We start from the raw sequence: 25,667 nt of genomic DNA on the forward strand, positions 1-25,667 counted from the left end.
TCCACAAAAAATATGGTTTATTGGTCTAGATTAAATGATGTCAATGCTTAGACACTGTATTTGTATTAACAATGCTCTTGCAGAGGTACACAAAATGATATTTTTCTGCCTATAATTAAATCTAAGCACAGGTAATAAATGACAAAAGGCATTTGATGCTTTCCAAGTCTCATAGCTTTCATAGACTATAAAAGACCTTGCATATCCAATAATTTAAATACAACTTCAACTTTTTGCCTTGCTGAATTCATTTTGTGCTTTTGAGTTCTCTTGAAGCTATAAAGAATTATCAACTATTAAGAGTTTGAGAAAGTTGATCAGATTGATAACAAAATGCAGAGACAATCATTACAAAATATTGTCCTTTAAAAGTTATGTCACATTAGTTGTGACTCAGAGCATAGCTGGCAGCTGGAAAGATGGAATAACACTATGAAAAAAAACTCTATGAAGCAACATCAAACAGATTGGACGAGTTTTTCCTTTCTTTTTTCCCATCAATACATCTCCTTACAGTACCATTGTGTCTGTGCAGTGGATATCCCAGATGTTACATCTTTCACATTTGTTTTTGTCTTCAGTGTTTATTGGAATTGTCACTATCCAAATATTTTGGGTTATTTGTATTCAATTTAACCCAATCAAACGGCACTGACAGTGAGTTTTGTTGGTAAAGTTGTACTGAATGAAATTCCAGACACCACTGAAGACAATACACACTATATATGTAATATTTACAAAACATTCCACCAGTTTCATGGCACAGATGGATTAAAGATGAATCCCAACAAGCAATCACATCACTAAAATCATAGATCAAAATCTGATTGCCATTTCTGGCCTCTCCATTTAACACTGTGGGCAACAAAATATTTGTACAAGCAACAGGTTCAATGGATCAACAGAAAAGGATCCAGACAACCATTTAAATACATTTCCATAATAAGTTATATGTATTAAAACCAAACCAAACCAAAAACAGACAAACCTAAACCAAACCCCAGTGTGTCCTGATCCTGGATTGTTCTGTGCACACCAGACCCACCGACTGATTGTTTGCATCTGTATCCTTGGAGGAATGTGGCATCTTCAACCTAAGGCATTAACAACCATGCACATACAAATGCTTTTATGCATATTCCACAATAGACTTTTCACCCACAGTACAAAATAACAGTACAACATATTGAACAGGCTGTCACACCCTACTTACCATCACCTTGTTAAAAAAAACCCAAATCCATTATGCTAATATACAATGAGAATTTTTTAAAACATAAATGAGCAATACTTGCTCAAAGAAGTATCATTAATTTTATCAGTGTATTCTCCAGAGTTCTTTATTGATCAGTCAAACAAATATAGCCTAAAACAAAACCAAAACCAAATGAAATTCAGTCCTTCACTGTAAACGAGAAAAGACAAGAGCAAAGTGACTTTCTGGCAGTACCACAAACCATGGACTGTTGCAAACTTAGTGCAAGAACTGGGATGGATAAGAATTGAGCAGCTGAGACCAACCAGCAATCTGCAAGTACAGCAATATTTTGAAGCAATTCTAGATAAGCTACAGAAGAACAGTTTCAATCCAGTTGCTTAAGAGGAGTTGTCTGGCAGAGGACAGTCAACACCAAGGACTGGTAAAAAACAGTATTGAAGTATGCAAATATGACACAAAATGTAATTCTGCTGGCTGAAATAGCTAAACATTTATCAGTTTATTTAACTGATAATCCAGTTACTATACGACAAGGTAATGAAGCAGGTCCACCCTCTCTCTTACAGAATTCCAGAACTGGGGGGAAGCTTCAGGAACAGCTTTGCTCTGGCACCAGGTTGTGCCTTCAAGCTGAGCTCTAATGTAGAGATCTGCTGCAAAGCCTTTGCCTCATTTGCATTAGCAAAACTTCCAAAAAAAATTTCAAGTCTTCCAATCATATCAAAAGAGTTTTTATTTTCATTTGCTCTCCCTTTCCTCACTGTTCCCCCAAAGAGAACATTAATGGTCTCTCATGGAAAGGCACCTCATTCTTTACCAAAGAAAAAAACAAAACATGCAGGGTAGTGATAAAATACCCAAATAAAAACTTAACGCCAAGAAACGCTGCAGACAGAGTTCTTCTGGTTCTACATCAAAACCAAAACTAAGCTGCCTGGGCTTTAAAGTTTCACCTGTACTGAGAAGCACCAAAGATTTCAGAGAGACGTGTGTCCTACCCAAAGATGCACTGCACGGATCTAGCTCGCTTCAGTACAACCAGAGGCTCATTCACTGAATGAGATCTGAGTTCTGGCACCATGTGGTGACACACCAGCTGCTAAAGCAGAAAAACAGGAGTCCTGTCAGACCTTCGGGAAAGGCAACAGCGGGGGTGGGGGGAAAGACCTGGAAATATCAAAGATTTCTCCTGCGCAAGAGCACGATTTCAGTTACAGTGGAGGGAAGAAGCCAGCTTACAATGTGACAGGCACAAGCCAGCTTTGGCACTTGTGTTACTGAAAATAATGTGGTGGCTGTCCCCAACTCAGCAGGCAACCAGCTGTGAAGGTTTACTTGCAGCAGTGACCACTTGAGCAGCGAGGCATTTCTTATCCCAGGGAAAGCTTGCTTGCTACCTGTAAAGCTACTCAAGTCCAGCTGTTATGAAACAGAGACATGAGGTAATCATTATTTCCAGAAGAATTAACAGGATGCCAAGGGTGACACACGAAAAATGACAGAGTAAAATTTTAAAATAATGAACACACATAGGCTTAAAATCCACATTGCCTTTTTCCTTTTTAAGCCCTATCCAATGAAAGACAGTTTAACAGCATGAAGTGCAAGTTGTCTTACACTGGCTTAAAAAAATAAAAAATCATTGGAACAATCAAACCCTGAACATTCCTTAATTAAATGGACAAGTCTCTTGGGAATGACATGGGCAGAGACCATACTTTTTGTAGACCAAACCTGAGCAGAGACTGGATTTTGTTTCTTTTATGCAAATAGACAAAGCAAGTATTTCAAGATACAGCTGAAGTGGTTTCAAAATAGCAATGACCCAGGTCACAATCAGAATTTTGTATATACAATTTGTATTTAACTTAAAAAAATAAAGAAGTTCAAAATACCTCCAGAGAACATTCTAGCTTAGCAAAATGTCCTGTACAAAAGTAGGCCACATCTGTTGGTTTAAAAGAAGTCCACAGCAGTTGGTCTCTTCTTAGCTGACATAGTAAATGGTTTCTTCATCTGGGGTTCTCTTGCTGGGGTAACTGTGGGTGACTTCAGCACCCCATGACGAGGTTTCTGTTCAGGATTGAAAGCCACACGGGAGGGTCCTTCTGGGCTCACTAATATACTTTTGTCAGTCTTTTTAAATTCTGTTGAAAAACAAGCCAATGAGTTAGAAGAAATGCAGCTGCTGGAACAACTGGTCCCGTCAAACAACTGTGGAATTGCCCAGCCCTGCAAGTCTGCCCTAGAGCCTTAATTCCACTAAGGATCAGAAGCCTAAGGCTGCAGAGAAAACAAAGAGATGGTGGTGAAGCACATCTCTTAGCAGAGTCCCTTGGAGAACAGGGTCTGCTGCAATCCACTGAGAGGCTGTGAACCATTCCCATGGTTCCACAGACCACCAGAGACCCTGGGCCTACTCCTGAGACACAAGTGTTCCAGCTATCCTGAAGAACACTACTCCTGAGTTTAAAATATGATGATGGCTAAGAAATGTCTCTGCTCTGACTGCTGAACAGCACTGCTCTAGTGTTCTCAAGGTCATCCCTTCTGCCAGCAGAGGCACTTATCTTTCATTTTGTGCAGCTGTGTTGTATTAACATAAAGACATATAAATATACTGTTCTCAATTTAAACTTGATTTACTGCACACCTCAGTGAGTTAAAAATTAGCTAAATGAATACATGGAATACAATTCTATGCTATGGAGCAAGACATTTATTAAACAGGGAAAACACTGCTTACAGAAGGGAAGTGACATTTATCTACTCGTGACCATCAATAAACCATAGGCAGCCAAGATAAAAAGGAAACTTTGCCATGTTAAAGTCTGATCTTATCAGCATATCAGCACCCTTTGTCCTGGGAAACAAGTGAGCAATGAAAGCTGTGAAACCCACGTGTTTCCCTCAGAGGTGCCCTGCAAACAGGCAGCTCAGGAAGGCGACTCCATCACTCTGCTGCAGTTTTCCTTTTATGAGGCTCCTTCTGCAGGTCAGTAATGCAGCACCCTGGAATTGTTCAAGTCTAGCTGTTGGGCTGAATGTCCTAAACTTTCCCATCTCCTCTGAAAAGGAGGGTTTGTAAACTATATACAATTATTGCAACAAAAAAGGGATCAGAATCATCCTGTTCTAGAGGTGTTCTCTAGGTGTGTGTGAGTGCATGAAGCTTCCCCCTCCCGCAGCCACAAGAGAGACTGTGGACACTCACAGATATATCAGACTCACCAGCAGTCATGTTTTTATTCAAGCCAAATGTGACTTTTTTGCAGCTGGGTGACTGCAGCTTGTTCAGCTATAAAACAAAATGGAGACATGAAATAAAATAAGATTTCTGAAGCAATGCTATGAGTTCTTTTACCTGCATCCCACCAGTGTAAAGCAGCCTACTTCCTTCATCTGGTTTGGAACTGCCCCAATCCTCTTGCACTGACCCTGCTAAGATAGCACTGTTTTTCTAGCCAAAAGCAAACATACTCCATTTGTGGAGAAATCACATACTCTCCTTAATGTCATTACATAATTCAACAACAAACAAGAACATATTTGTGTATTAAATAGAGTGGCCCCACTGCACTCAGGCCTCAAAGTGCTGAGAGGGCTTGAAAAGCCTTGTTAAAAAGGTTCAGAAAAGAGGGCAGTCTTTTGAAGCCCTGTGCTGTTAAAATCTCCACAAATGGGAAGAAATGGAGGCTCAAAGTCCCTCTGCAAGACTGAAAGTCAGTTTATGCTTTTGCTTTCTTGCAAAATGAGCAGACTCAGAATGGTGGGTGTTCAACAAGAAGGTACTTTTAAAAGCAGAGGGGAGGGAAGAAGAGGTTTTAGAGGTGCCTACAACTCATTTTCTGAAACTCTGGAGCCATATGTGACTCTGTCTACAGGAAAATGCAACAGCATTTCCAGTTTTATCTGCTCATGGTAAGAGTGGAAAACACAGCAAAAGTGAGGTCACACCCTTTGGTGGGGCAGGTCTCTTGGGAAGAGACTTGTGCCTGTCCCTCTGTGAGATCACCTCACCTGCAAGGATGTCCTGGTGGAAGAGATGGCGCTTCTGGCCTTCCTGAAGAACACTCCCTTTGCTAAAGTTGTTTTCTCAAATTTTACAAAATCACTTCCTGGTTTTGCTTTCTTTTTCTTTAATGGTGACAGAACATCACTGCTTTCCTGTGAAGGAAAGGGAAAAATGCTTCAGTACAACAGTACTGCAATTAACTACACCTAGCACATTGGCTCATCATCATGGTCAACTCTTAAGACAAAATTTTGCAATTAGCACGACTGAAAGCAGAAATTTAAGGCAAGCTCTGTACAGAAATAGGAAACTATCAGTGCAAAGCACAGACGGAAGAACTAGTAACAGATTTGCCAGGCCCATCAGAGTGCAAACAAACAAGGTTTTCTCCATGTGGATGAGGCTGCCTTATGATTGATCCAGCTCTCCTGCACACAAGTGATTTTTTTCCCTTGAGCAGAAGCAAAAACTATTCTGTGGTACCTCTGGATGCATAAGATACACAACCAATGAACAAACCCAGCTTTGGGCTAAGATGGAGACTCTGGAGAAAAAAATAAAGTGGAGTATGAAGTCTTTAACACTCTCAGAAATCCAGCTATTGTGTATTGCTTCTAGTTTGCTGCCTCAAATTCATACTCTTGTGGCATTTAAAGTAATTCTTCCCTCCAGCAGAAGGCAATTCTTAGGGCCTGTACTGGCAGAGTTTTCTAACCTGCTGTCTACAGACTGTGGACCAGTCAGATACCTGTGGACTACAGTCCACAGTTATGCTTTACATCAACCTACAGATGTGAAATTCCAAAAGCAGTTCACTGACAAGCTGTGGAAAATGTCCAGGGGATATGGCCTCTTTTGATTTGAAGATCACTTGTGCTTTCAATAAAGTGAAAAATCACAAGACTTTTAGCTTCCTGAAATCTGGATACACCTGTGAAATAATGCTGATCTTGTCTGTTTTTTCCCCTTCTCCTCCTCCTCCTCTCTCTCAGGATTTGAAGCTAATTCTTTGGAGGTGTGTGTTGCCCTTGAAATCGAGAATCAAAAAATGCCCCTCATTACTGGGCACAAGGCCAGGATTATGTAACTAAACCCAGGAAATAAAACAATATGTTATTTCTCAAGCAACGAGAGCAAAATTAGCAAAGCTTTATTTCCTCCACATTTGTGCATTTTAGCTTTACCCTGCCCTCCTGTTTCTTATCCCAGTACTCTCTTCCTGACTCCCAAACATCTCTCCTACTCTCCACCTCCCCCGCTCCCACTCAACACACACAACCACCTGGACTGGGGTTGTGCTGCTGCTTTTCCCCTCAATGCCTACATTAATTTGTGCCAACAACTCATTTCTTTGAAGTTTCCAGGAACTTTTTATCTTGAATCTATTTCAGGTCTTGGAGCCTGTTGGTCAGTTGCAGTAAAGTTTTATAGAAATAGATGGGGGTGGCATAATCATATTTTCTTAGAAATCACATTTTTATAGACAAAGACAAGGTATGCAACATAGAAGATTTAGACTACAGGAGACAAAGCCAATGGTTCCTGCTTTGGAAGCCCTGCAGTGAAAGAAATGCAGTCTGCACAGTGGGGATGTTTTTGGTTCTTCCTGCTCAGTACTTTACTATCAAAAAACAGAAAATGCCAAAGCTATTTTATTACTATTTAAACGATGTTTCAAGATGCATTTTTTCTCCCTTGAAGGGCTGAGGAGTTATACCAACTTCATTTACCAGGCTGCATTACTTAACTAATCCTACAGTTTTAAGTCAGAGGTGAGCTGATGGGCTAGAAACATGCACTTTTAAGTCAGAGGAAGATGGAGTTGTTTTGTATTCAGAATCTCATTTATGTTTTATTAATCTTCTTTCCACTAAAGTGAGACTGCCAGCAAGAGTTCTAGGAATGTAACTGAACCCCTAAAAGTGTTAGGGTGAATATGTACATGGAAAGTGAGCAGTTAAAAAGAGCTTCAGTGGCAGGGGAGGGGACAACCCCTGCACTCTCTCTTTTAGCCACACTATCAAAAATATACAGTGAAAAGTGCTTTTTGACTCTCAAATCACTGAGAAAAATCAACCTTATTCTACTTATCACCAAGAAGAAAACAGGGGTGGGAGGTAGAGGTGGGGGAGAAAAATAGGTTGTTTCCAAACTGCAGTGAATACATTTTTGAACCAGACTACAATCAGACCTTCCTAATGAAAAAACATTGTCTTTATAAGAAACTGGACTGCTCATGAATATGATCATACAGGCAGTGATGACATTAAAGGTCACAGGATCACATCCTCTGTTCCATCTTTCCCCAAATGCTTTCCCCAGACAGCCCTATCAGTTTGTTTAAGATGGGGAAGTGAGGGAGCAAAAGAAGCCACTCCTGGAATTGCTGTGGGCAATTTCACAAGGAGTTTATACTAATCTAAGTGTGTGCTGCTGCTGCAAAAAGGATGCCCCATCTTCCGATTTCTCATTGTTTTGCCAAAATATGCCCTTCGTGAACATGCTGTGAGACCAACCAGAGACACAATGCAAAAGAATAATTAACCCAGGGACCAAAAAAAAAAACAACCAAAAGACAAAAAAAAAAAAAAAGGAAAACAACTCCATCCTGTAACATCCCAAATTTCAGCTAGATGGGTTCTTCAGGCTGAAGTGTCATTGCACAGGAGGGCATGAGACTGTAGCAGCTGTGGATTTCTAGGGAATTAAGCTCTTTTTGGTGACAATGCACGATGACATGAGCATTCAGCCCATTGAGCCCCACACTCAGAAAGCTAAAGCCAAATTTGAAATTGAGCCTGGCAGCTCACGAAGAAGGCAGAGAAAAGAATGAGATGTACGTACCCCCTTCCTGCTTTTCTTGCACGCAGTCTCCAGAATCCCGTTGGCTTCGACAGAGTTTAGCACCTCTTTCACTTTTCTCTTCTTTTTCAAGGTTGCTGCATTCTGACTGGAGACTTTCATCCCTTCCAAGCCAACGAGCTTTGTCTTTGTCTTCAATGTGACCTTCCCGGAGGGCACAGATTCAGACCCTGCATTTCTTGGCAGGGTCCCCAGCAATCCCTCCTTGTTGGGTTTCCTGTCACTTTGCTGCAGGAGGGGATCCCCATTCACCAGGACAGCCCCTGCCTTCTGTTTCTTCTTCACAGCCTTAGGAGTTAAGGGTGTGACAGATGGGCTGACACCCTCTGCTGCACTGGCATTAGCTGGTCCATTCTGACACGCTGGTTTCGCAGGAACGTTCTGTACTTTTGGATTCATTTTCTTCAGCTGACTCTTTTTACTCTGTTCTCCATCGGTCGGACTGTTCTGTGCAGAGATACTGTGATTTTCTCTGGTGTCAGTTGCTACATTTGTGGTCTCATTGGCCTCATTTAGTAGCAATTTCTTTTTCTTCCTCTCCTTGATATTTTCTGGCACCTTTTCCTGGCTAGAAACATTAGATCCAGATGTTTCAGCTATTCCCTTCTCACAATTTCCATCAGCTGTTCCAGGATCAGCATTTGGGCTGTCCCTCTTCTTCCTTTTTTTCCTCTTCTTCTGGGGAACTGATGGCATCTTCACACTTGACAGCTCTTCTTTATCCTCTAAATCCATCACAAAAAGAATACCATATAACACAGATGTGAAACACAAAGGTACTTACAACAAGTTAATTCTATCCTGTTTTTGCTCTTTTTCTTTTCTTTTGAAACAGGTGTACCATTTTCCTGCTATCAATCCACATAACAGTTTTACTGTTAGGCCTGGTCAGGACACTGCAGTCCACTGACATCTGTCCTAATTAATATTCTGCCAATCATTCCCTGTGGCAACCCTATTTTTTATAGCAGTATTTCTAGAAAGAGTTGTTGTTACCCACCTGTCCAGCCCATCAGAAGGGCAACTCAGGGGTTCAATAGTTTGGTTGGATATTTTTGGGCATGGCTGGGCATGTGTCACATCAGTACAAGCCATGATGCTACAGATACTTGCACCTTGTTCTCACTAACCCTCTTCACCTTTCAAGAAACACCCCCAAATTCTTATATTCTAAGTCATCCTGTTTTAAGACTGACATGTTTCTGTTTTCCTGCATTAAATGCAACTGCTCAAAGGAGCAATGCAAACAACTGCTTCCAGTTCTGCTTTTGATAGAAATTTCTGAGGTAATGCTTGCCTCAAAATTGGCCAGAGAATTCCCACCACTTTCAAAGAGAACTTATTTTCACATTTAACCTTCATCGCAACAGGATACAAATCAGCACATTCTGAACAAGTGTTGCCTTCTTCAGAACAGCTTGTATCTGACACTTGGCCAAACTGCTCAAGACACTGCAGATTGTCTCTCTTCCAAATGTTGATCTTGCCTTACCTTTTACTTTTTCCAACTCGCTTTTTTTCCAAGGCTTGACAGCTTTTTTCTTTCGCCTTCGCCTGCTGAATTCATCATCATCGTCTTCATCTGTAGAAACATCTTCAGGAATATCTTGGGGGAAGATTCCTGTTGAGGAAGGATAAGGTATCAGAAAACTAATAGTTTTATTTCTATGAACAGTTATGCTGTTCATACACAGCAGAACTCCCACAGAAAGAAAAAACAACTCCTTTTTCACCACTGAACCTGAAGGAAAATCACTCGACAGATTCCTATTTGTTTAAGTAAAAATAATCATCCTTCAATTAAGGAAAAAGTATGGGGTTGCTCAAATTGTGAGGGGGATTTGACCATCTCACCAAAAACATGTAATGTATCTTAAAGAGATTTAAAAAACCCCACAACCCCCTACAATAATATTCTTGAAATACATATTAAAAAAAAAGAAAAAAAATATTTCCAATACACATGGTATGGGAACATTATATATCCTTTAATGGAAAGAAACTACTGTCTCTGTCTGGTGTTTAATTACTGTATCTGTCCTTACCTTCTGCTAAGTCCTGGAACCTGAAGGTGGGGAGGGAGGGAGAAAAGAAAAAACAAATCAGTATTACTGGTTTAATAATAACAGTAGCAGAACAGTATCACTGTACTTACTATGATTTTGTCAAAACAGGAACAACATATTCTGCACAGGAAGAGCCCATTCAGAAGAGACCTGCCTCAGAAATCCCCAAACTCAAACCAAACCACTGAAAGCACTGAGAAAACAGCAATTTAACACTTCTATATCTGTGCCTTGCATCACACACAACCTGATGTCACATCCTTGCAGCACAAACCCACCCTGTGCAGACAAAAACCTCAGCTGGCTGCAGCTGCACCAGTGAGGAACAGCAGCAAAGGCTTCAGGCAGCTCATGCACATCATCCAGGACTGTGACCTGCTCTCGTGACATTGTCACTGGGACAACTGAGGGTGGACAGAAAGCAAAGTGACAGTTGTTTAGGACAGGGTGGCACATTCAAGGTGTATTTCCACGGAACTCACTTTTTGACCAGCTTGTACAGACGCTTTCTGTTCCGGGAAGGTGTGTTTTTCTTGCTCGCCGATTCAAAGAGTTTGTCAGCAACAGCCTTGTAATCAAACTGTCAGAAGGGAAGTACAAGTTTATTTGTGCAAGATAACCCAATGCAACTCATGTTACCAACACCTCAAGTATTGAGTTCAGCCACTTCTTTTAAACCCAAAATATTTTTCTCTGTTGAAGTTTACGCCCCCTTCACACATATATACTGACTTTTCCAGATGGTTGCTTCATTAACAGAACAGCTGAACTCAGTATCACTGTCTCAGATATTCTTCACCTTATTTCTTGCTCAACCTACTTCAAAACTCCCATAAATATTTAGCTAAATGTCAGATTTAAAGTGTGTCATGTCCTAATTCTTGCTTGAAAGCCACAGAAGCACGAAGTGTATCTACCTGTATGTGTGTTTGATGGGTGGATCTGTCAAAAACACTACACTGCACTGGGTCTAGAAAACCCAAATTGTAGCATATTACTCTCACTCCTATGTGTCCCATCATCCATTACTTTTCCCCTTATTGTCAATGAAACTTAGAGCTGATTGCTTCACCACCCACAGTGACTTGGCATTTAACTCTTGAAACAGGGAGAGGCAGAAAACAGAAGGCATGGGAGAGAGGAAAGAAGAATTTAGAATTTAGACTTGGATTTATTTTACTACAACTCACAGAGTACACATTACATTAACATCACCTTACATTAAATCAGAAGGGAATTAAAATTTTGTAATATTTATCCATTAATGCCCTTTATTTTTGTACCTTTTGAAAGGGATGGGAAAAAAGAAGAGAGAGGAGTATCAATAACAGAGCAAAGAAGCCACAAACCTGAAGAACAGTCCCAATCCCGTTATGAGCCTTTTTATCAATATGCTCTGTTTTTTCAGAGCTCTGCACTGACTTTCTTGAAAAACATCTGTCTGCAATTATAGAAAAAAGATTGAGTATTAATGCTTAGTTTGTTTGAGATAGTAAATCCAAAAGTGCAAGCTTTGTTAAGCACATTTGGAGGGAAGACAGGAAAACACAATTATCCTTACAACCCCCTGAACAGAGCAGAAATGTATTTTTCAGAAGCAGATTTTTCAATCCTGTCAAGTCTTACCAGGGCAACTTAGAACCTCCTCCTCACCTTTGGTTTTAGGCACCTCCTCCTTTTCCTGTTTGTCTTCTTCAGAAACATCCTCCTCGTCACTGTTGCTGCCCAGTTCTTTCATCAGGTCCTCGATGGCAAAGGGGGACTGATCCACAATCAGCTCAAAGATTCCGGTGGCTACAGCGTGCAGCAAACACCGACTGTGTGAGGAGAGAGCAGGGACAGAGCTGAAAGGCAGGAGTGTAAACACCCTCCCCTCTCACATTAAAAGAGTGGAAATTTGAGGGACACAGAGAAAGAAGTGGAAGAACATTTAGCTCTTCAGATGAGGGAACTGAACATGTTACTCCTTAAACAGAAGTCCTTCAGTCCAAACAGGATGCTAATGTCCCTCTCTTAATTTTCACTGCTTATATGTTGCTCTATAATACATTGCAACAACAAAGAAGACAACCAGCTCAGCTGCTCTATGCATGTTAAAAAAATAAAATAACTAGATATATTAACCAACAGAGGTTGGTTATAGTCGTTATAAATCCATGATTACCTACACCTTTGATAAACACAAGTTATCTTCAAATGACTGTGCACATGGCTGCTAAAATAACCTTCTTTCTCTACATTCTGAGGTTAAGACTCTTCTTCAATCCATTTATTACCATGTGGAGTGGTAAATTCAGATTTTCTAAATTCTTAAAAAATATTTGTCTTTTCATTAAACTTACTCCTTTGATTTGGCAGCAAGTCTGCAGAAAGGTTCAATGAACTTGAGATTCTGGTCTGCTGTGAGCTGCATGATGAGAAAGAAAAAAGTAGTGAGTACAATAAATGTTGTATGTGTACACCCAAATTCCCTGAATATTTGGTGTTTGGGGGATCTTCTTTAACAAAGTCTTTCAGTATACTAAGTCCAACTGACAGGAGTATTTAGGGACTTTTTGTTACCACTGCTACTATTAACTCCCAGATATTCCCTGGAAGTATTATAAAAACAGTGACTGTCCTGCAGATTTTATTCTGCTGAGTACAAAAATATAACAAAGCTTCTTATTTTAATTATGGAAACATAAAGCAGAGAAAGCTTGAATAATTTCATGCACTTTCACAAAGAAGGTCTGTAGCACACAAGAATAAGATCTGGATGTCTCTTAACTGGACTCCTTGGACCAAAACCCTGTCAGCTACAGTAGTGCTAAAGATAAATATCCTTCCCTGAATTCAATTTATGAGCATCATCTGTGGTTTCAAATAGTCGAGGGGACTCAATCCTGAGGCTTAGCTACAGTTTTGTGTCTGTGGAGCTGCAGAAATGATTTGGGCTCCAAGTACAGGCACTTCCCTGTTGCAGAGATCTTTTCTCTCACGCTCCACAATCCAGAAGCACAAAAGCTGCAGGCAGGATTGCTTGCAATACTGCAAGGAATACAAATGGAAAATTGCTAACAGCTTTGCCCATTGCTAGGAGAAGTATTCAGAGGCCAGAGACAAGGGAAGGTAACTGAGCAGGAGTCTGGGATGAGTGTGGGGCTGCAGGCAGAGTGCAGGGACAGGAGAAATGCTCTTTGGAAGACGTTTGGCAGCAACAGCTGCAGTAACAGGCTTCCAGTTGCTGCAAAACTGGAACATCAGCCAAAATTAAGGGCAACTGCAACAGCAACATACAGCAGAACAAGACAGATTGTCACCAGCAAACCCAACAACTGGATGTGGAGGGTAAACTGCACAATGCACAGGCAACAGTAAGGAAATATCAGACAGCTTTGAAAGCTCACTTTCTTCCTCTATTTAGGTGTTACACAATGAGCCAAGAGCAGGCTTGATGTCGGGTTTTGCAAAAGCAAAGACTGGAAAACATGTTCACACAAGGGAGAAGACACTAAGTCCCTTCTGTTGAAAAAAAACAAATGAAACTGGTCTAACTTTTCTATTGCTATTTCCAACCTCAATTTGGAGCAGCATTGCAGTACTCAGGAACTTGAGAGAAACTACCATATTCTCACTGTCAAAGACATGAATAAAAGTAAAAGCATAACTTGTAGTAAGTCACTTTCTTCATGCTTACTCAATGTGTCTAGGTTACAATTAAAACTGTTAAAAAATACATGATGCAAAAATGACATTTCTTCTAAAATGTTGCATGCTATGGTTAACATTAACCAGGAAGAAAATGACAACATATTTTCTAACCTCCTTTGCACCAGCTTTAGCCAATTCATCCAGATAGATATCAATGAAATGTAACTTTATCCCAGTGGGAGAATTGCTGTCTGGGTCCATAACTTCTTTCATTAGTAGCTGCAGCAATGGTTCAACTAGACTAAAAAAAAAAAAAAAAAAAATGAAAAGAGAAAAAAAAAGAAGATATTCATATTCAATTGCTCATGCTTTATTTGCCTTGAAAACAAACTCTAGTCATTCACAGCTTTACCAGCTCTTTACAGTTCTGGACAGATATCCAACATTCATGAGAAATAAATCCAGAGGTCAATTTTCACATCTTAAAACAAACTTTGAAAAAGATCAGAACTCCTTACGATTGAGATGATTTTGCAGCATCAGACAATCCACTCAACTCAGTTTGCTACAATGAAAATCACTGTTTTAGAATTCACACCTTAATTTTGGCTGAAGGTTATTATGCCATGTTATTGATGGATAGGAGGAGGAATTCTGCCATTTGAGCAGCTGTCACATACATCCATCCTTGATGGGCAGCACCTTGTACCCTTCCATTTGAAGATGGAACTGTGCCACTGCTAAAGCTGGGTCTGGCATTATTGTGAATAATTAAAATTGCCCTTGTTAATGATGAATAAGAGAAAGCTGTAGGTGGGAAGTTGAGGTGAACATAGATAAGGGAAGAGAACGTGAAAGAACATAACTTGTTCAGATAGAAGTTGCCAGTGGTGGTAAATAGAGGGAAGTGAATAAAAGAAAGAAGGAAATAACAATAAAGAGAATTCATTCACTTGGGTCTGTGAGGGGAAGGATGCTACAGTCAGTGCAGTAAAATTCAAAGTAACATGCCTCCACTTTCCTTTTTTCTAGAATCTACCTATAGAGGCACAAATGAGACCCAGTTTCTAGATACAGGTCTTCTACATAGCCAGAGATGCCAGTAATTTTCCTTTACAGTTAGACATGATGATAGTTAGACATGATTGTCTCCATGAGACAATCTCCATTTTGGTCAACACCCAAGGACTAAATTTAATACTGAACCTTCTCAAACTCATTTAAACTGTGCAGACTTTGCTTTTGTTAAATCATGTCATTCACTGTCCCTTGGAGCAAAACAGTTACACTGAAGAACAGAGTGAGAGCTAAACTAGGCATAAAAAAAGTCACCATTCCAATAGTTCAAGCCAGAACTGACTGAGATGTGTACGAGTAGCTCTGTGGCTCAGTTATTCACTTCTGGGGTACCAACAAATACTGCTGGAGTGACATTGCTCAGAGACATGCTCTCATTGCTGCAGCTGAGCAGCAATTGGGACTTTTTCCCATTTCTTTTTTTTTTTTTCTTTTCTTTTTCCCAAGGCCTATCATTGCTATCTTTCAGGAAAGTGAAGCTATTTATATCCCAAGATTTCTCCCGTGGCGTTCTTTGGCACTTCCTACAATTTTGCCCAGAACAAACGTTTCCAGTCCCAAAGAGAATTCAAAGCATCCAAATCCACAAAGATTATTTCAGTTCAATACAGCTTCTTTCAAAAGCATTTTAAAAGAAAAGAGGAATGAAAGACATGCCAGGCAGCTTCTAGGCTCCATTTAGGAGGGAAAGGCAGTTCTTGAGCTCCCTCACTCTGCAAAGAAAGGAATCATGAGATTCTCTTCCCACACTGCCTCCACTGGTGGTGAACAGCCTTCAGGCCATCCTTCCCAAAGCCATAAGAAACCTTGGGTGATCATGTCTCTGTGTGGGGAAAAAAGGCTTTGGCTGTATTAAACCCCCTCCCACACCTTCTGCTCCTGTCAAGGAACATTTTCATCTCTTCAACCTTTTGCATTTACTCAATGCAAAATTAAGGTGGAACAGGAGGAATGTGGGGCACTTCAGCTTTGCATTCCTTTGTTCTTCCACAAAAACATGCCTGGATGGATTCCACATTTCAGAAGGCAAGAGAGAGAAAGGATAACCTTATCAAGCACTTTCAATTAAAAGGCTTAAATCTCTCCATCAGTTTAAAGACAGAAGGCTTAGAAGTGGCACAAGAGCTCTAGATAGGGCAAGTGACTGCAATCATTTGCCTTTTGATAGAGTATAATACAATCCAAATCACTGATGTACAGAATAAACAGGAAGATAGTTTACAGTTAAGGAGTTCTGCCTTATCAAAAGAGAAGTCACCATGATTAAACACAGTAAAATAAAAATAAAAAAAAAAGTCACAACCAATCAGAAAAAACAACATAAACAAACAAATGAACAAATTCCTTTTCCATATTTTCTGGGATGAAGGTTCCCTGTCTAATCTCTCTGCAGATGATATTGTATTGACAGTTCTTCTGGCTAAGTCAGAAAATTAAATACACTAAATACTGTATCTAACTTGAAGAAGTGTAACACCTGACTGTTTCTAAACTACATAAGTGATCTGAAGAACAAATAAACTTTAATGTTAAGACTCCGTAACAGAGCCACCTATGGAAACAAAGGATCTATTAAATGAAAATATATTGGATTTACGGTAAATTGGGTGACTTCTTTATGATGCAACTCCATTCAGGAATCTCCTTACCTTTCATCCCATTCATTTCTTTTCAGCACTTCAAAGGATTGTCTCAAAATCAGACGCATCAGCTGCAAAGTACAAAGTTTGTTATACATGTTGTTCATGAAAACAGGCAAAGGAGTCACTGTCAATGAAACAAGAACAGACTTCTTAGTAAACCTCTTTGTAGCAAGAAGGTGGAAGCTGCCTCTTGAACATTTTGAGAGGCAACAGAAGGATTTAAAGCAACAGAAGGATGCTGTGAAGCTCAAAAGTCAACAAACTATTTTGATATACTAAGCACAGAAACATCCATGACCATTTCCACTATCAGCTTCCTCTTGCTCCATCACCCTGATTTCTCCATAAGTGCTGCCAAATCTAAGAAAACTCACAGCTTCAACTGAAGGAACAACATGGGACAGAAGACAACAATAGTAATTTAATTAACTTGAAACTTGCACTAAGAGACAGTCATATGTAAAATAGCTACATTCAGCTGGCTCAAAACACTTAACTTACTGAAATAACTGGTATCTGCTAACCACTGTGAAACAAAAATCAGCAGTGAATGTGCTGCAATTAACTTTTTTCAAAGACAAAGATTAATGGGATTTTGTTCCTTACAAAAGCAGGTCTTTTAAGATTCTTCTTTCACTGATTTTACTGCTTGTTTTAATATACTGTTTCCTATAGAATGAATTCAGACAGCTGAATGTACTACAGTGGATACTTTAATGGTAGAAAATTAAAGCTCTAGTTACAATTACTTTATACAGAGCCATAAAGAAGTCTTTAAGCAGTCTGATCTAAATAATTATGTTGGTACAGTGTCCTTTGAGATTGATTTGTATATGGAATATAAATACTATGAGAATAATCACTATGTTATAAAGGCAGACAAGAAAGCACTTGAGCACTGTATAAACTGCAATGGCTTTTAGATTTGCAGTGGTGAGTGTCAGCCTTTAAAACAAGTATCTTTTGCAATGAGTCATGAGGATGGTCCCTTGTCTTGTCTTACAAAATACATAAATGCACATTCAGGCAAAGCTGCCTTCCAGCACACCACCACCACCACCACATCTCTTCTGGGAGAAAAACTTATTAGGTAAAACACAGATTTATATTTTTAGATGTGCTATTACCATGTAGTACTTGTCGAGGCGCAGGCTGTCTATCCCAGTCCATTCGCGGCTCATCGTCTGCCAGAATGTCTGGAGGAACAGGTGTCCTGGGAGAGAGTGGGGGGAAAAATACCTGCATGTCTGGCACAACAGGTTATCTTGCTAACCTGAAAGAATCTCAGGAAATCCCTTCCATGTGAGAAAGGGATGCAGTTCCCTAGGGAATTGCCCAGTGACAGGGACGGAGCTATGGAAAGACATGCTTGAGACTGGTATAAGAAGTCAATTAAACTTGAGAGCAGCACAAGAAAAGACACACATCTACTTATAAAGTTTAATTATGGGACTGCTTTGTATCCATTTTGTGTTTTGGTTTTTTTTTTAAGCAAAGTTCCACTTTCCCAATAGTTTTATTCCTTACTAGGGGCTTGTTTTGATAGGATAAACTTCTAGCAACCAACACATTTATTTCTGTATGAAACTGTAAATCAAAACCCCTCAGCAACTATAAGGAAAATACTTCCAATACAGTTAGTCTTGAGATGTAGTAATACCTGAATTTTAACAAAAATATGTAGCAAATAATATTTTCAGTATGAACAGTATAAAAATTCTAGTCAAATTCACGCATCACAGAAGGAAAGTATTTCATGGAAAATAAAATTTTACTGTCAGTAAGAGCTGCTCAAAAACTGGATCTTTCATGACATGAAACAAGTGAGAGCAAAATATCCATTCTGCACACTTTTCTATCCATGCAAGTTTTAGCACTGACTGAGCACTGTATTTCAAGTGCATTTTGAATTATTAGAGGCTTAACAATCGTGAAACAAGGTTGGTTTTGAGCAGGAAATACACAGAACAGTCTGTGCAGAATGGAGAAGCAAGGGAAGAAGTTTGTTTTGCTATCCATCCTGCAAAGTCTCCCCCTTATCACACTGGAGATACAACTCTTCCTCTGCAACAGCCACAAACAAACTGCATTTCATGCTTCCCTTAATGCAATCACACACACCAGCTGGACAAAAAGGAAATGAAAAAACCAAAGAGCATCCCTATCTGTCTGACTATATTCTGGCACTGTGGTAGTGGCCTAAAAATCACCAAAAATTAAAGTACCTTAATAAAGCATTAAATAATTAAATAGCACTTACGAGCTTCTGTATTTTGAAACACGTGCATAAGCTGTGAGATATTTGCTGCGAGTTCCTCCTAAAAGTAAATAAATATAGTTAGTGTAGCACAGGTCAGAGCTTGGTCTCCTCACTAAAGACACAACTAGAAAAAACAGGAAGTAAAAATTTCATGAAACATCTCTCAAAATGAAAAATATTCTCTCAACAGCTGCTTTAGTACTGCAGTTACCCTTCCACTGGGATTAGGTCAGTTGGAAGAGAAGTTTCAGGGGTATCAAAACCTGTCCATTTCACCAGATCTCTGCACAAATCATCTTTCTGACAGCAGACAAAATTAAACTAGCAGGAGGGAAATCCCGTGTATTTGAATTAACAAATGATATAAAACTTTAGGGGCACTCTTCTCAGACAGGTCTTTGTGGAGCTGTTCTGTGCCGTGTATGAGATAAATGTTCAGACGGATGAGTGATCTGAAAACTGATGAAGTGAGGTTACTGAGAGCTGGGACTCCAAAACCAGACACACTCAAGCAAATATACAAACAGTTACTATACCTGTAGCAGAGGTTTATCCTGCATCCACATACAATAGAAGAGGCCCTTCCATATTTTCAGCAGTTCTTCCTGGCTGAAGCCACCTACAGTATAGAACAAGTTGGAATGAAATGAAAAAAAGGCCCCCATTTTCACAAAAATATTTTCATGCAGTTCCCCTTCTTCTCTGGTTTTGTTGTATCTCTTGGGTAAATGTTGGTTGCTGCTGTAAACGCACTAACTAGAAGGCAACTTGTGATTCCACCTGGTGCCAAAGTAAAAAAGATTTCGAAGAAACCACAGGTGAGATGAATACCAAGATAATTCTGATAAATCTCTCTGGCATATTTTTAGCACCAAGTCTAAAAGACATTTTTAATGAGGGCATCATAACTATTTTTGCAAGAGAGGTGATGTGCGAATCCTCAAACATAACCGATATGGCTTTTTGGTTTGTTTGGGGGTTTTTTTATGTAAATTCCCACTTTATCAATAATTTTATTCCTTACTAAGGGCTTGTTCTGATAGAATAAACTCCTAGCAATCAACACATTTATTTCTGTATGAAACTGTAAATCAAAAACCCTCAGCAACTGTAATGAAAATACTTCCAATACAGTTAGTCTTGAGATGTAGTAACACTTGAATTTTAATAACAATATTTAGCAAGTAATATTTTCACTATTGACAGTATAAAAAGTCTAGTTAAATTCCCACATCAAAGAAGGAAAGTATTACATGGGAAATAAAATTCTACTGTCAGGAATAGCTGCTCAAAAACTGGATCTTTCATGACATCAACTATGCTCCTGAGAGGTAAAATTATAACAGTATATTGTTACAAGCCAGCTACAATGACCTACTACAGCTATTTTCAAACTATGACCTATTAAGTACTCCCAAGTAATTGCAAGAAAATCACTTTAGAAAGGTAATCATCTTCAGTAAGCTCAAATCTCTTCCTAAAAGATCATTGTCACTTTTGACAAACTTTCAGGGGTCTCCCAATCAAAAAGCCTGAGACCCAGCGCTAGATCTAAATTGTGCACCTCCTCCTTGGACCAACTCATTTGAAAGCAATTATCAGTACTGCATCACTTAGACAAAAAAAACCCACAAACACATTAGTTGAATTGTCTGCAGTTGTGCTTAGTTAAAAAGAAAGTAAGTAGAGCTGAGCGAGGGAAATATGCAAAATGCTATGTAGGAAGCAACAAGTTCAGTAATATTAAGCATTAATTATAAATTTAACTTAGATTTGACAGTAATGGTAAGATTAAATATGAAACAATTTAGTTCATTATTTATTAAAATTAAATATAGAAATGTTAAAATTTGAAATATTAATATTTTAATATATTTCAAAATACTGAAATAATAAAATTAATAAGATTTCTTAACAGAATTATATGCTATACACATATTGGTAAGAAGCAGGCTGACCCTCACACGCAGCATTAACCCTACAGAGACATGGGACAGTCATTTGCTGCCCATAGAGATGGCTCAGTCCATAGAACTGAATCATAGGATCATTTAGGTTGGAAAAGCCCTCTAAGATCATCAAGTCCAACCATTAACCCAGCACTGCCAAGGCCCCCATGTCCTCCAGTGCCACATCTACATATCTTTTAAATCCCTTCAGAGAGGGGGACTCCACCACAGCCCTGGGCAGCCTGTTCCAGGGCTGGACAAACCTTTTGGTGAAGAAAAGAGACTTTCCATGAGGTTGCTTTTCATACATGAAGGGCTTTTTAAAGTGTCCTGGGCAGTCCTGTGTCCATTTGACATAGGATTTTAGCCAAAAGGTTTCAGAACAAATTTCTTATCCTACTCACTCAAAAAGTAGTTTCAAGATTGTGTTTTCTGTTTTTCAACTTTATGTGCCATCCCCAGCCACAGCTGGAAAACAATAATCATTCAAGCAAGGTTACTTTAAATCTGAATGTACTGTTATTAGCAACCACAGTGCACAAAACTGAAGGCCTTCTTTACCTTAAAGCTACTTTGAGAAAGATTTTGGATTTAGGGCATGATTGTAACTCTGTCCCCCAGTGTGGGGTTTGGATTAGTAATGTTACTCTCACTGATACTTTAATGCAAGCCTCGTCAGCATTTCTGTTTGGCACTTAGGCTGCTTTGACATTGCTACCATTAAAATTATTGCAATTTTTCCTATTCTAGGTAGTCTCCAAGGATGAGATCCACACAGTCACATTTCAATGGAAACTATGTAAATGCCTTCTAGATCTGGGCCCAAGTAAGTGCAGCTCTATCAGACAGAAAACCACCCAGCAATCTTTCCTCTTTTACTAAGTTATTTCCCTTTACTATTCTTCCATCAATTCCTTTATAAACACACCCTCCTATTTTTAGTGGCAGAGTACAGCATGCTCTTCTCCTTCAAGGCAGCTAATAAGAAAAAAAAAAAAACCAAAATGGATCTCTTCCAAGGAATAAGGTGCTCATCCAAGCTCACCTGCACACATGATGACTTCAGTAGTTCTGTGCATTCCACAGAGTTTAATTTCTCGCTGGAAATTAAGAGCTCTGGCTCTCTGGAGAAGCTTCCCCAGCAGAGACCACTCTGAGCAGTCCTACCTATGAAACACCTGACTGAGGTGAACATCAGGTGAACTCCAGCACTTCCCTCAAAACTCAGCATGTTCTCAACTCCTCAAGTTAGGGCATCTTACCTGGGCTGTGAGTCTCATCCTCTCAGAATGCTGGATGGATATAAGGCTGCTAATTAGTAAATAAGTTTTAAAAAACTCTCTCTCCTGAACATGCTTTCTCTCCAAGCTGAAAGAAGTAAACCTTTACTTCAATACTATGAGTTTGAATAGTACTTGACAGTAAGTAAATCTAAGAGCTCTGGAAATAAGTCACCTTTTTTTCCTGCTCATTTGCACGTCATGGTGTGCTGATTTTAACATGCAAAATGTTCACATCCCAACTGAGCAGTTCCCCAGTGGTGGGTTCATAATGTCTTAAGGGAGTAGCTGCACCTGCAGCCTCTTCCCTCAGTTGGGCATTCTTGTCCATCCTGTGGCTGCTTCCACAAACTCAAAGGAATCTGCACTTTGCAGTGGGATGCACAGAGCACTACTGAAACACAGAGAAGCCATGAACAGCTTAGGAAGTCTCCAGAGCTAAAAACAGCTAGAGGGTCAGAAAGTACTTGGGAGGTATATGATGTACACTTGGTTGTACTAGTCCCCAGACTATCCTTAGGTCTTTGATAACTGTCAGAAGTGGGATAATGGGCTGTTTGGCTCCCTGGCCTGACCCTGTAAGGTTGTTCTGTGTGCCCTTCCCTCTGTGGCTAATGGGTCAAATACTATTTGTGTAGGGAAGAAACAACATCTATTCCTCAGTGTCTTTTCAAGGAATTGACTCAGCTGCAACCAGCATTCCAGGTGCAGTTTAGCTCACAGGATCAGGTCTAGGCTAATTCCCCAAAGCCAAAGGGGTGTGGATGCATAAACCTCTATAACAGTTTCCCAAATGCTCCAGGAAACTTTATGAGGTCAGACTCAGTGCTCTGAAAATGCTCATGACAAGCTTCCCTTCCTCATCGTGTCCAGCTTACACCATATTGTGCTGGAAACAGCAGTCCAGAAACACTGGAGATGCCCAAGATCCCTTGAAGATCTCTGCACTGTGCTCCTGATCACTTCAACAGGAAGGTTTACTGAGCTGGATCCATGACTTCACACAGTGCTATGACTGACCTCATAAGCTTATAAAATATATAAATATAAAATATGAAAGTATAATATACATATAAAAAGATAAAATATATACCTATATAAATAATATGTATAATATATACCAATATATAAAATATAGACACACTATGTAGTAATATATAATTTAAATATATATATAATTAAATAATTTATAAAATAGCTTATAAATATATAGTTTACATAGAAAATGACAATTATTTATTTATATATTATATATCATAGATGTTATATATACTTTTATAGATAGATACATTATATAATATAATCTATCTATATCTAATCTATATCAATTATATAATATAACCTGCAACCATGTGGAAAGAGTGCACAGGAGGCACTTTCAGGTGCAGGGAGCTTCAGACTGGCATTGCCAGATTGAAACTGTCTCCAGGGACATCACTGAACTCTTGGATCTAAGGTTCCAGTACACAGCTCCAAGCAGGAATTTTGGAAAAACTTGGGAAAAAAAAGCTTTCGATACCATGAATGTGGAGGTAATGAGTAACCCAGACGGGTAACACAGAATCAACAGCAATTATACAAGTGCAGAAATACTCCTGAGCTTTCCTCAATTCCCTCCAATGCTCCTGAACATGACTCATGGAAGCAGGCAACTACCACCTCACAGAAATAATTGAAAATAAAACTTTATGCTGCACATACGGGGCTGTTTCCAGCCTGGATCAGTTCAGTGCATTTACATCCTGTTCCTGCGAACGGGAGCACGTGAGCCACCCCGCTCCCATCCCGGGAATATTAATGCTGCCAGCAAGACCCTCCCGCGGTCCAAGGGGATCTTCCCCGAGCCCTCTAGCCTCTCCAGTGCCCGGAGACACTTCAGGGGGCGAGGAAACACGAGTCTTTCCGCTTCTCTAAGGGCAGCTGGGGGATGCTGGGGGAGCTTGCGGCAGCAGCGGGGGGGGAATACTTCTTACTGACGAGGTATACGAGTAAAAGTAAAAAAAAAAAAAAAAATAGAAAAAAGGAAAACTAACAAAATAAATAAATAAATTAAAAAAAAAAAAGGGAAGAATAACAACGAAAAGAATCCACAGGAGGCGGGACTCGGCCCTCCGCACGCACGTGGTTCCCTCCCCATCCCGTCCGCCCGCCGGGGCCGCCGCTCTCCCCTTGCCCAGACGGCGCCGGGGCCGGTCCCAGACCCCTGTCCCAGATCCTTATCCCTATCCCTGTCCCTGTCCCTGTCCCGGCTCCCCCCCCGAGCCGTACCGTCGGGGCGCTGGGTCCGCACTCCGATGTAGCCCCGCAGCTTTTTGAGGGCGCGGTCCCGGATGCGCTTCTCGTTGGCGGCCAAGCGCTGCGCGAACTGGACCTCGGGCGGCTGCACGGCGGCGGGAGCCATGGCCGGGCCGTGTCCCTGTCCCTGTCCCTGTCCCCGTCCTGTCCCTGTCCAGCCTCGTCCCGTCGCTGTCCCGGCCGGGCCCGTCCTGCCCGCGCCGCGCCGGGCTCCGCCTGATGCCGTCACGGGCACCGCGCTCTGCCGTCACCGCGGGGAAGGCGGAGCGCCGGGATGGGCGCCGGGAATGCCCCGGGAGCGTCGTGGGAGGGACACCGCGGGCGGTTCGGGAGCTCAGCGGGGCGGGGACGCGGGAGGTCCTGGGGCTCCCGGGACCCCACAGGATCATTTAGGTTGGAAAAGACCTCTGAAGTCATCGAGTTCAACCTGTGACTGATCCAACACCTTGTCAGCCAGACACTGAAGAGCCACGTGCAGCCGTTTCTTGAACACCTCCAAGGACGGTGACTCCAGCACCTCCCTGGGCAGCGCATTCCAATGTTTAATCACCTTTTCTGTGAAAAAATTCTTCCTAATGTCCAACGTATGCTTTCCCTGGTCCAGCTTAAGGCTGTGTCCTTTCATCCTGTCGCTGGCTGACTGGGAGAAGAGATCGACCCCCACCTGGCTACAGCCTCCTGTCAGGGAGTTGTAGAGCGCCATAAGGTCCCCCCTGAGCCTCCTTTTCTCCAGGTTAAGCACCCCCAGCTCCCTCAGCCGCTCCTCATCAGACTTCTGCTCTCCAGACCCTTCACCAGCTCCCGTTGCCCTTCTCTGGACTTGCTCCAGCACCTCAGTGTCGTTCCTGAATTGAGAGGCCCAGAATTGGATAGAGCTCGAGGTGTGGCCTCACCATTGCCGAGCACAATCAGTGCGCTGCTCCTGCTGGTCACACTTATACAGGCCGGGATGCCACTGGCCTTTTTGGCCACCTGGGCACACGCTGGCTCATGTTCTGCTGACTGATGACCACCATCCCCAGGCCCTTTCCCACCTAGCAGCTTTCCATCCTCTCTTCCCCCAGCCTGTAGCACTGCAGGGGGTTGTTGAGACCCAAGTGCAGGACCCGGCACTTCACCTTGTTGAACCTCACACCACTGTCCACGGCCCATCGATCCAGCCTGTCCAGATCCCTCTGCAGACCCAGCAGATCAACACTCCCAACAAGCTCAACTCGGTGTCTTCCGCGAATTTACTGCAGGTACGCTCGATAATGTCACCCGCTGGAGCCGTCAACACAGCGACAACGCAGCAGGGCCGGGCTCGGGCTCCCGCTCCCGGCTTCCGGCTCCCGCTCCCGGCTTCCCGGTGTTATCCCGGCGTTATCC

The 25,667-nt window shown here is 41.1% G+C and overlaps 1 protein-coding gene and 1 long non-coding RNA gene across 2 annotated transcripts; one reads left to right on the forward strand and one right to left on the reverse strand.

Moving 5' to 3' along the window:
- On the reverse strand, nucleotides 1-24,582 carry RRP1B (ribosomal RNA processing 1B). Its single transcript, XM_064646965.1, has 16 exons — nucleotides 24,273-24,582; nucleotides 19,312-19,394; nucleotides 18,776-18,833; nucleotides 17,643-17,728; nucleotides 16,522-16,583; nucleotides 13,967-14,096; nucleotides 12,505-12,569; nucleotides 11,816-11,979; nucleotides 11,512-11,603; nucleotides 10,645-10,742; nucleotides 10,142-10,161; nucleotides 9,589-9,717; nucleotides 8,079-8,821; nucleotides 5,240-5,386; nucleotides 4,451-4,517; nucleotides 1-3,366 (listed from the first exon to the last, which is right to left on the reverse strand). The coding sequence occupies exons 1-16, from the start codon at nucleotides 24,403-24,405 to the stop codon at nucleotides 3,176-3,178; spliced, it is 2,268 nt and encodes a 755-aa protein (XP_064503035.1). The 5' UTR covers nucleotides 24,406-24,582; the 3' UTR covers nucleotides 1-3,175.
- On the forward strand, nucleotides 5,381-11,016 carry LOC135410342 (uncharacterized). Its single transcript, XR_010428635.1, has 2 exons — nucleotides 5,381-7,006; nucleotides 10,271-11,016. It is a non-coding gene; the product is annotated as an uncharacterized LOC135410342 (long non-coding RNA).
- Nucleotides 24,583-25,667: the final 1,085 nt, after the last annotated feature.

This window comes from Pseudopipra pipra, chromosome 2, assembly GCF_036250125.1.
Source record: "Pseudopipra pipra isolate bDixPip1 chromosome 2, bDixPip1.hap1, whole genome shotgun sequence".
NCBI classification, from domain to species: Eukaryota; Metazoa; Chordata; class Aves; order Passeriformes; family Pipridae; genus Pseudopipra; species Pseudopipra pipra.